This window comes from Oryctolagus cuniculus, chromosome 1, assembly GCF_051225735.1.
Source record: "Oryctolagus cuniculus isolate XC-2025 breed Fujian yellow rabbit chromosome 1, ASM5122573v1, whole genome shotgun sequence".
Classification (NCBI taxonomy): Eukaryota; Metazoa; Chordata; class Mammalia; order Lagomorpha; family Leporidae; genus Oryctolagus; species Oryctolagus cuniculus.
The window spans coordinates 44,919,234-44,931,359 of record NC_142867.1 but is presented as its reverse complement, the minus strand read 5'-3'; the positions used below and the strand labels follow the sequence as shown (position 1 = coordinate 44,931,359).

At 34.7% G+C, this 12,126-nt stretch overlaps 1 protein-coding gene across 2 annotated transcripts in view; it reads left to right on the top strand.

Annotated features, from left to right (window-relative positions):
• Window positions 1–12,126, top strand: part of NELL1 (neural EGFL like 1) — a 1,050,155-nt gene that overhangs the window by 815,462 nt on the left and 222,567 nt on the right. For both annotated transcript variants that reach the window (XM_002708986.6, XM_002708985.6), the window contains exon 15: window positions 1,455–1,550. In XM_002708986.6, coding sequence (XP_002709032.4) covers window positions 1,455–1,550 — 96 coding nt within the window. The remainder of the gene's footprint in view (window positions 1–1,454; window positions 1,551–12,126) is intronic.

Below are 12,126 nucleotides of genomic sequence, written 5' to 3'. Positions count from 1 at the left end.
ATGAAAGAACACCAAGTCTCCTTGGTCTCCTAGGTCTGCTGGATCCAGATGAACCATTGTTTCATGTTTTCGCTAAAGAAAGCCAAGCTGAGTCTCCGTACCCCAAGCCCCTGTCCTCTTTTGGTGTTCCTTGAAACTTTACTATGCTATCATTTTTAACTTAAAAAAAACATGTTGTTCTTCTGTTATTAACTTCAATGCAGAGTTACATTTTAAATATCTTGCTTGAGTGTCAGTCACCAGAGCCCACAAGAGTGATCTGGGGGACAAAGGATTTTTGTCTATTTCTGTATCCTTATCTTAATATATATTTTGGGTTTTGTGATGACCATGTCAAGGCAGATACTGTTTATTTTTGCACGGGTTTCTAATTCTAGAAACAATAAGTGGCATTTGAATTCCAAGATGTATACAGTTGTCTAGCAGAGGGAAAGCAGCTTGGAATTAATTGTCGAAACTGTAGAATGTTAATTCATCCAAAGGAGAGTAAATGTTGTGGGAAACAAAAATGTTTTTGGCAGATTCTATGTGTTTGGACTTGTATTCGACTATCTAAATTCATCATTTTTTTTAAGTTAGACCCATATTAATTAAGTGATGATTACAAAATTTAACCATGGCTTTTTCCCAGGATGACATTTGCTAGCCACAACTAAAATATAAAATATTTGCTCACCTAGCCCTTATGTGAATAAAAGAAATTCAGGTTTAACCATTATAATAATCTTAATTAATGAGAAAAAATTTAATTTTGTTCATTAGTATATTAAGCTACTAGTTAGTAAACAAAGTTTGATAATAAATTATTCTGAATGGAAGTGTTGCAAAATTGTTAGAAATAATGGTCTTATTGTCAGATCAACCCAATATTTTCAAGCATCTACTATGTGATCAGATACTGAGACTAGTATGTAGTGATGAACAAGCACAATTATGCTACTTGTCTTTATGAGTTCTACTGTCCAATAACTGAGATAAGGCATAACAATCAATTGCATGTAAATGTACAGTGGTACTTAGTACTGCAATCGAAAGGCACATGAAGCTATGCTATACTATGTGAAGTGCCTGGTAACAGTAATTAACTTGATCTGAAAGGGATAGCAGGGTAGTACTGTGATGGAGTTGGGATAACTTTGTATGGCTTGTCAACACGTTTAAGAAAGGCTGTGTCCTTGAAATGAGCGTTTTTTCCAATTGAGACATTTTCCCTAAAGGAATAATTTGGAATGTGCTAAGCACTTTTTTTTTTTTTGTAACAACAAGGCATTGTTTTTATTACCAAAATATTGGAAATCTTAAAATACTCAAAAGCAAGAGATTAGTTAAATATAACATATCAAAAATTACGTTGACTGTTCAACAAAGAAGAATTCCCTCAATGCCCACAGGGTTTTCCATGGATTTCCTTATTACATGTTAACTAAGAGTAATCTTTCATTCTTTCCTGACAGCATTCTGTGAAGAAGGCTGCAGATATGGTGGAACATGTGTGGCTCCTAACAAATGTGTCTGTCCATCCGGATACACAGGAAGTCACTGTGAGAAAGGTAAGGCAGCCTGCATTTTGGGAGATAGAGAAAAAGATTTGAAGGAAGATTGAGTCAGAAAGATGGAAACCTTTGGTCTGAGTATAGCACTGTTGGGAAGCTTTTGCCCTGAGTATAGCACAATTGGTTGACTTGACACATGGTGTTGTGATGGTAGAAGTGACTTTCACAACGTGGATACCTTTTGATTACTGCATAATAGGCTTCCTCTCTCTGAAAATAAAGCTTCATTTGCCCTCCCTTCAATGTGTCTAATTTAACAAGGTCAAGTCCTTTCTCTGCTACGGTTTGCAGTGTGCATTTTTAGTGCTAATTAGAGATAAAGCCTGATGAACTGACCTGCCCCACTTATCATCTATTGGGTAGCATCACACTCAACTATTGGAGTTATAACAATCTGCTGTGTCAACAGAATCTAAATTAGCTACACATGCTCCTTGTGTTAAAGTGCATTAAATAACTTCAACAGCAGGTTTATTGTTGTGCTTGCTATTTATTTTAATATTGGTTTATTAGGAACATTATCATTCATGGACCTGATAAAATAAACTATAAGTATTAGTGAGAGTCCATAATATGCACCTTTCTGTTTACAACAAATGTAATTTCTACACTTAGCACTATGTGGTGATATCCAGTTTTCTTGTAGACTGAAAGTGTTTTGCTGTCTGTGTTCAAATGAAATTTGTTGTTCAATGCCAGTGACTGTGTCAATTCAAGCAAGGGGTTTTTGCTATGTAACAGTAATTATTTCTTTTCCCATAGTGTTTTATTAAGCTGAAATCACTGCTTGTGTTTTCTAAGTGGGCATAGCATAATTGATGCTTCTCATATCATAGCATAGAAAAATGGAAATAGGATACTGTAGTCATTATCTCAATTATTAGGTGAGAGAAAATGTGTCTTCATTTGGTGCTAAAAATCTTAGCAAAGCTCTTGTTTCTTTCCCTTCATTTTTAAAATTTCTAAACTTAGAGATACATTTTTAAAAAAGTTTTAATTTATTAAAACCTATCCTGACCAAATATTACAATGCACTGTTTATATGTCTATAAGGAAAACTACTCCCATTTAAAAACATGCCATGAATTATTTTATGAGGAAACCAGTGAATAATATATGTAGTATAATTTCCATATTTCATTATTTTATCAACAAATGAAATCACATTTATTAAAAATATTTAATTGATTTGCCCTCAAAAAAGAGATACACAATGCCAGCTACTGCCTTTAAGCAGCGTAAAAAAATTACAAGTAGTTAAAAAGAATTCCTTGCCAAAAGCAAAGAAAAATAATGGTAACTTAACACATATGCCCTATTGCACTGCATTTAATTTTAATTAAGTTTTCTAAAATAAAAAAACCCTAATAGATTCTAAATATTCCTCCAGAACTGCTATGTTTCTATATATTTAATATAGAAACATTAATTGGGACAGAGTGGTAAGGAAGATAACATCAATAATAATGTACACTAAAACTAGTGATATGCCACTTATATAATAATTATTTGTCAGGTTTTTAAGTGAATATTTAAACAATAATAACAAAAATGGTAGATATTATTACCCCCATTTCATAGACGACACACTAAAGCATAGCTAGGAAAACTTCTACAATTACTAGAAGTGAGAATAAAACTCACATTGCATCTCACACAACCTGTATTATCAGTCCTTGCATTTTCTCAAGGAAAACAAATGGACTTCTTAGAATAAGATTCTTGGTCCACTTCTGCAGATCAGGTGAGACAGAACTTTGGGGAATGGGTCCAAGAATCTTCATTTGCACCAACATACTCCAGTAATTGTAATATTTAAGCACAGCATCTATATAAATTTCTTATTTTTTAAATTATAAATAATTGTCATCCTATTTGCATGAAAATGTCTTCTCTATGACAAGACTGATGGATCAATCACTTTTGAATAAGAATTGGGCTGGGATATGATCAGGATGTACAAATATGTCAGCCTATTATATCACATTTCCTTTTATTATATGAATTATAAATTGCTAAATATAATTCTTAGACATTAGGTATCCATAACCAATGTCTGGTGAATCAGTCCGTGAGAATGATACAGGATTATTATGTTATATATTAGGTCATAGTCTAGCAAAAAGTAATTGGGAAAATGTTAGAAGAATATTAAAAAAAAATTTGAAATGTGATAAAAAAGTAGCACTTGAATTTTTCCCACAGTTTCAGAAATTTGTTCATTTATTGTAACTAATGTTCAATAAGCTCACATAACCATTGAAGCTATCACAGTCTCAAAGCCTTTTAAATGCATTATAAGTATAAATAAAACACTCAGGTTATCAATAAATGGCAAATGAATCATTTAAAAATATTATCCAATCACAATAAAATTTTTGGTACTTGTTATTTTCTCTTTTCCTTCTTTGGATTTATAATTTTTTTAAAATGAATTTAAATTGTGTTTATACTAAGGAATGATTATCTTAAATCTTATAAAGAACATAAAAGTTATAAAAAGGGCTTCATTTTTCTAGTTTTGGGGTCTTTCAAACTTTTCTAAGAGATATGATTTCTTGCAGAATAATTTATTTTAAAATTATTATTACTGCTATGCCCAAGGGACTTACAAATATGTAGATAGAGAATAATAATTTGCCCAGAAATTTTAAGAATAATTAAGGGGATATATAATAGCTTTATAACAGAAAAAAAACATTTATTCTCTCTCCTCTCCAGGTGCCATAGGACTGTGGGGTGGTCATTTTGGAAAAGGATAAATGCAAAGTAGTTCATCCAATTCACAGCATTCAGGAGAGTTACTCAACTTTCCTGAATGTGTGGTCTCAGGATATCTGGCCCAGGGCACATGCCCAGCAAATAGCAAGTTCCATTATTTATGTTGCTATTTTTGTTGTGCAGATTCACAGAAAAGAGTAAGCAGGGTTTATGTGGGAATGATAAAAAGGAAATATACGCAGTTTTGAGGTTTCTCATTACCCACCCAGTTAAACCCCAAATAAAAGAATGGATGCAGATGTGTTTTAACATGCCATTAAAGTCACATGAGTGTGAATTTGGTTGAAGAATTTCCTGTATTGGATATTTCTAGAAATAAATAATGGAACACAGAGGCACTGAACTAGAAGATGACAGGAGAACAAACCCACCATTACTGAGCTCCTTCAAGTTTAAAGATAACTATGAAGCCTTGTTCGTAGTCAATGCTCTCTTCTTTTCAATCCCTCCCACCCAATTTTCCTCTTCTTTTAGAGGTAATGGAGAAAATGCGCTCCAGATCCAACCCATTTTCCCTGACTCCAAAAATAAGTTAGCTATTCTTGTGCCAGTACCAGGCTGTTTTGATCATAACTGCCCTATTCGGTGTCTTGAAATCTGGTACTCTGACGCCTGCTGCTTTATTTCATTGTTTAGGATTGCTTTAACTATTCTGGGTCTCTTGAATTTCAGGGTCATCTTTTTTCAGAACTGAGAAGAATATCTTTGGTATTTTGATTGGGATCACATTGAATCTGTAAATTGCTTTGGGTAGTACAGACGTTTTCATGATATGAATTCTTACAAAATATGAACATGAAAGATTTTTCCATTGTTTTTTTCTCCTATTTCTTCCCTTAATGTTTTGTAATTTTCACTTTAGAGATCTTTCACATCCTTGGTTAAATTTATCTCAAGTTATTTACATTTTTTGTAGCTATTATGAATGGAACAGATCTTATAACTTCTTTCTCATCCATAGCATCATATTTGTATAAAAATGCTGCTTTATTTAACTTATATAGATTTCACTTAAATAGAAATTTTGAGATACAATGACTGGTTACTTTTTAAAGTTTTTATTTAATGAGTGCATTTTTCATAGGTGCAACTTTAGAAATAAAGTGATTCTTTCCACCATACCCATCCTTCCACCCCAATTCCCATCACAACTCCCTCTCTCTCTCCTATCCCCTTCTTCATTATGGTTCATTTTTAGTTTGATTTTATACACAAAGGACCAACTCCGTGTTAAGCACAGATTTCAACAGTTTTCACCCCCCCACACACACATACAACATATAGAGTACAGTCTGAGAACAACATGTGCAGTTAATACTCATAGTACAACTCGTTAAGGATGGAGGTCCTACATGGGGAGTAAGTGCACAGTGACTTCTGTTGTTCCTTTAATAATTAACACTCTTATTTATGATGTCAGTGATCACCCAACACTCTTGCCATGGGCTGTCAAGACTGTGGAAGTCTTTTGTGACCATAGACTCCATCAGATTTGGACACGGCCATTAGCAAAGTGGATGTTCTCTCCTCCTTTCAGAGAAAAGTACATCCTTCTTTGATTGCCCTTTCTTTCTCTCACAGAGATCGTTTGTGTAGGATGTTTTTTGCCACAGAGTCTTGTCTTTCCATTCCTGAAATGCTCTCATAGACCTTTCAGCCAGACCAGGAAGCTTTAAGGGTTGATTCTGAGGTCAGAGTTTGATTTACAGCGAATGTCATTCTTGGAGTCTGCTGTGTGGACTGCTTCCCGTATTGGACATTCCTTCCTTTTTATTTCTGTATATTATTATTACCAGATACTTGATGTTATTTATATGATCAATTTTATACTTAAACCTATCTATATGTTGACTTTAACATTTAATATGATCATTGTAACAATTAAGATGGCATTTATACCACCGATTTTAATGGGTTTGGAGTCCCATGACAAGTTTTTAGGCTGTACCCTTCAAAGTCTGTAGAACTGTATGCAGAACTATACTGCTCCACAGTTATAGACTACCTCCTCTCTCTCTTATTCCTCCTCTTATTTTTTACTGGGATATTTTTCAAATTGACTTAATATACATATGATTATGTTACATAAAGAGTTCAACATATAGTATAAAGAAGAGAAAATAAAAAGAAAAAAATGGAAATATAAAATAAAAAGTAACAATAAAAAACGTCCCTCAACAGTCAGGACAAGGACTATTCAAGTTATTTATTCTAAAAGTGTCAATTTCACTTCTATAGCTTTAATTTTAGGAGCAGTTATTAATTCTCACAGATCAGGGAGAACATATAGTATTTGTCTCTTTGGGACTAGGTTATTTCACCAAGAATGAAGTTTTCCAGCTTACTCCACTTTGTTGCAAATGACCGGTTTTCATCCTTTTTTTTACTGCTGTGTAGTATCCATAGTGTAAATATCCCACAATTTCTTTATCCAGTCTTCTTTTGATGGGTATTTAGGTTGATTCCATGTCTTAGTTATTATGAATTGAGCTGCAGTAACATGGAGGTCAAATAGCTCTTTTGTTTACTGATTTTTTTTCTTTCAAACTTTTATTTAATGAATATAAATTTCCAAAGTACAGCTTATGGATTACATTGGCTTCCCCCCATAACGTCCCTCCCACCCACAACCCTCCCCTTTCCCACTCCCTTTCCCCTTTCCCACTCCCTTTCCCCTTCCATTCACATCAAGATTCATTTTCGTTTCTCTTTATATACAGAAGATCAGTTTAGCATACATTAAGTAAAGATTTCAACAGTTTGCTCCCACACAGAAACATAAAGTGAAAAATACTGTTTGAGTACTAGTTATAGCATTAAATCTCAATGTACAGCACACTAAGGACAAAGATCCTACATGAGGAGTAAGTGCACAGTGACTCCTGTTGTTGACTTAACAAATTGAAACTCTTGTTTATGGCATCAGTAATCACCCTAGGCTCTTGTCATGAGCTACCAAGGCTATGGAAGCCCCCTGAGTTCACTGACTCTGATCATATTTAGACAAGGCCATGGTCAAAGTGGAAGTTCTCTCCTCCCTTCAGAGAAAGGTACCTCCTTCTTTGATGACCCATTCTTTCCACTGGGATCTCACTCACAGAGATCTTTCATTAAGTTTTTTTCTTTTCTTTTTTTTTTTTTTTTTCCCTCAGAGTGTCTTGGCTTTCCATGCCTGAAATAGTCTCATGGGCTTTTCAGCTGGATCCGCATGCCTTAAGGGCTGATTCTGAGGCCAGAGTGCTGTTAGGACATCTGCCATTCTATGGGTCTGCTGTGTATCTCACTTCCCATGTTGGATCGTTCTCTCCCTTTTCGGTTCTATCAGCTAGTATTTGCAGACACTATTTTTGTTTATGTGATCCCTTTGGTTCTTAGTCCTATCATTATGATCAATTGTGAACAGAAATTGATCACTGGGACTAGGAGATGGCATTGGTACATGCCACCTTGATGGGATTGAATTGGAATCCCCTGGTATGTTTCTAACTCTACCGTTTGAGGCAAGTCAGCTTGAGCATGTCCCAAATTGCACATCTCTTCCCTCTCTTATTCCCATTCTTATATTTAACAGCAATCACTTTTCAGTTAAGTTTCAGCACTTAAGAAGAATTGTGTATTGATTACAGTATTCAACCAAAAGTATTAAGTAGAACAAACAAACAAAAAAATACTAAGAGGGATAACATATCAAGTTGCTCATCAACAGTCAGGGTGAGGGCTGATCAAGTCACCATTTCTCATAGTGTTCATTTCACTTTAACAGGTTTGGTTCTGTTTACTGATTTTATTTCCCTTGGGTAAATCCCCAGGAACGGAATGGCTGGGTCATATGCTAAGTCTATATTCAGATTTTTGAGGTTTCTCCATCCTGTCTTCCATAGTGGCTTTACCAGTTTACATTCCCACCAACAGTGGGTTAGTGTTGTTTGTTAATTTCTGTATGAGGGCTACTCTAACTGGGGTGAGGTGAAACCTCATTGTGGTTTTGATTTGCATTTCCCTGATGGCTAAAGATCCTGAACATTTTTTCATTAGTCTGCTGTCCATTTTAATTTCCTCTTTTGAAAAATGTATATTAAGGTCCTTGGCCCATCTCTTGACTGGGTTGTGTGTTTTGTTATTGTGGAGTTTCTTGATCTCTTTGTAGATTGGTTTCAATTTTGTTGATTTATTCTCTAATTTTAAATATTTCTCTTCTCTTAATCATTTTGTGTTTGGTTTGCTGCTGTTTTTCTAGATCCTTAATGTGTACAGAGAGTTCATTTATTTGTGCCTTTCCAGTTTCTTGATGTAGGCACCAATTGCTATAAACTTTCCTGTTAACACTGCTTTTGCTATATCCCACAAATTTTGGAAGTTGTATTGTTGTTTTCATTTGTTTCCAGAAATTTTTTGATTTCCTCTTTTGACGTATTCTATGACCCACTGCTCATTCAGAAACATATATTTCATTCTCCATGTGTTTGCATATGATATAGAGATTCTTGAGTTGTTAATTTCCAGCTTCCTTGCATTGTGGTGTGAGAAGATGCATGGTATGATTTCAATTTTTTTGAATTTTCTGAGTCTCACTTTATGGCCTAGCATATGGTTAATCCTAGAGGAAGCTCCATGTACTAGGGAGAAATATATGTACTCTGTGGCTGTGGGGTGGGCTCTGTAGATATCTGCTAGGTCTATTTGGTCTGTGGTGTCGATTATCTCTGTTGTTGCATGGGAGGTGGAAGTGGCAGCTCACTGACTATACTTGAAAATGTAAACAATCAATATGGCTTCTCCAAGCTGGCTATAGCTCCAGTTGGGGGGGGGGGGAGGTGAAAGACACCGATGGAGTGTGGTATGTTCAACCTTTCCTCCCTTCCCCTAGAATATCTCCTTCCCACTTAGAGCTCCAAGTGCTGTTCACCAAATTTCCTCACTCATCACTGTCTGCGTCTCTGTGGGCTTGCAACCTCTCACCTGGTTTGCTGAGGGAATGGTGCCTATCTCCTCACTGGATCCTTCACCGCTCCATCTCTGCACTTTGGGTACCTCTCTGCTTCTGTGGCGTGGACCCAAGCAGTCTCTGGTGGACTCCTGGGCTACTCTTCATGAACTTTTTGTGATTCCATAGCCTGCTTGTATCCCCTCTACTCATTAATTATCCATTTTTCTCTGCGCAACTCAGAACATCCCACTGCTGTACCGCCATCTTGCCTTAAACTTTTTTGAGATATAATGACTTTGAAGAGCCCTGTCTTTACTGCTGAAGAACAGTTTTCTTTTTTTATACTATTTGTTGAACTTTTTACTTAGTATAAACTAATCTTATGTGTATAAGTTATTTGAAAATAGATCTTAGTAAAAAGTAAAAATGAGAATCAAAGAGAGAGGAGGAAGAGTGGGAATGCAAGTGGTAGGGCAATAGGGTGACAAGAATCACTGGGTTTGTAAACCTTAAATGAAAGGTTTCTGGGGAAAAAGCAATCAAAAAGCAACAACAGAACTAAATACAAGAAAAATACTATTGATTTTTTATGTTGATTTTATATCCTGCAACTTTGCCAAACTCCCTTACGATTTCCAATAATCTCTTAGTACAGTCTTTTGATAAAATACTACAACCTTTCATGATAAAAAAAAGTTAAGCAAATTTGATATAGAAGGAACATATCTCAACACAGTCAAGACAACACATGGAAAACCAAAGTCATATTGAATGGGGAAAAATTTGAAGCATTTTCACTATGATCTCTAACCAGAAAAGGATGCCCACTGTCACCATTTCTATTAAATGTAGTTCTGGGAGTTTTTGCTAAGCCATTAGACAAGAAAAAGAAATGAAAGAATTAAAATCAGAGATATTGAGAGCTATCTTACATGCCTGGCCTTGATCCTGCCAGGATATCATTTTGCCAGGTTTCAAATACTTGGAAAGATAGCTTAAGTCATTATCATCTTCATCTCCTTAACAAAGAATAGATTTTGAAGTTATTTCATATAATTGTAGGAAAAATTCATCTGGTCAAAACAGGGATTTAGACTAGAAATTAAAGATACATCTTCAAATAGTAAAGAGAGTTCTGGACTGCAGGCCAGAATATTGTGTTCTAACACTAATCTGCCTTTTTGGAGTGAAACATGCATTAGCTCCATGCAGATCTATGTTAGCTTCAAAATTTTACATTCGATGTTTCTTGATTGGCTAATTTTACCTTTCTAAATATACATATAAAGTCACCTATTAGTGTCAGTAAGCCAGTCAGTATCAGAGTTGGGATTCAGATCCATGGATGACTGAATCTAAATTTTCTATACTTGGCAGTGTAGTGTACTGCCTCTTGATGATCTTATCTGTGCTCAAGGCCATTATGCCTAATAAATTATGTGGAAGACCAAATAAATTATATTCTCTTGTGAATAATGAGCCATCATCTCCTATTTGGTTATAGGCATTGTTTATATATCCTTTCATTATCTTAACTGAAAAGTGATCACTGTTAAATATAAGAGTGGGAATAAGAGAGGGAAGAGATGTGCAATTCGGGACATGCTCAAGCTGACTTACCTCAAACGGTAGAGTTAGAAACATACCAGGGGATTCCAATTCAATCCCATCAAGGTGGCATGTACCAATGCCATCTCACTAGTCCCAGTGATCAATTTCTGTTCACAATTGATCATAATGTTTCTTCCTATTTCTTGGAGATTAAATTAAGATTCAACACCGGATTCTCATGATATTATTGACAGCATCCGTATCTTTGTACATAAGCAGACCTGAGGCCTAACTGAAAAGGCCATCCCACTTGTTCTTCAAATATTTCCTTAGTTTTCTGTTGATTGCCAAGATTCTCTCAAGTCAAATTTTCTAATTCTCTAGGTAGCGTTAGGAAACCTGAATTCTATTGAATTCTACTACTTACTAGGTATATGAATGGGGGGGACCTCAATTTTTTATGTAAAATGAAAATAATTATCCAAGTAAAACCTTACAGTTATTTATACTGTTTCATCAAGCAGTCTTAGGAGTTTGCAAAGAAAATAATCAGATATGGGTTTGTAAATGATGTTTGAGGATACATGTAATATTTTTAAGTGGTGACACTTAAAAAATAATAATATACTAGAAACATCCTGGATATATAATAAGGTCTTAGTTAAATAGATTATATATAAAGGTTCATGGGGCATTTAAATTTATCGAGATATTATTTAATAATAAGAAAAATATAGTATATAGTTAGGAACATGAACTCCAGTTATGAGATTGACTCCTTAATCTTGGGAATTATTTAAGTTTTTTTGTGCCTCAGTGTCTTTACTAGTCAAAGGAGACCAAAACCTGCAGTGTTTCATTGGAGAATATTTTTTAAATTTCCTAGTATCTGATGAGCACTCAATAAACACTGGATAATTATTAAATAGAAATTACATATCCAATGTGTTTCAAATTTAATGCACATATACTAAATAGAGATAAAGTACTGTAGCTGGAATTTGGGTCCTTTCAGGCCAAAAATGTCTCATTTAAATAATTAATTCAATAATATATTAAGGCTAAATAAAAACTTCAGCCTGCTGTAGACTGTGAAGACTCTAGTGAGTAACAGTAACTTTCATTTTTATGTAATATTTAACATTTTTAATTAAAAATTTTAAGTGATATATATTTCTCTCCAGGGTGAGAGAGTTTTATGGAAAGAGAACGAGGTCTACTGTAACCAGTACAGCAGTCTTCTAACATTGACAATATCTGAATGGGGGAATGTGTGGTGCATTAAGGACTTCCAGATGAAGCTCTCTTGAAAAG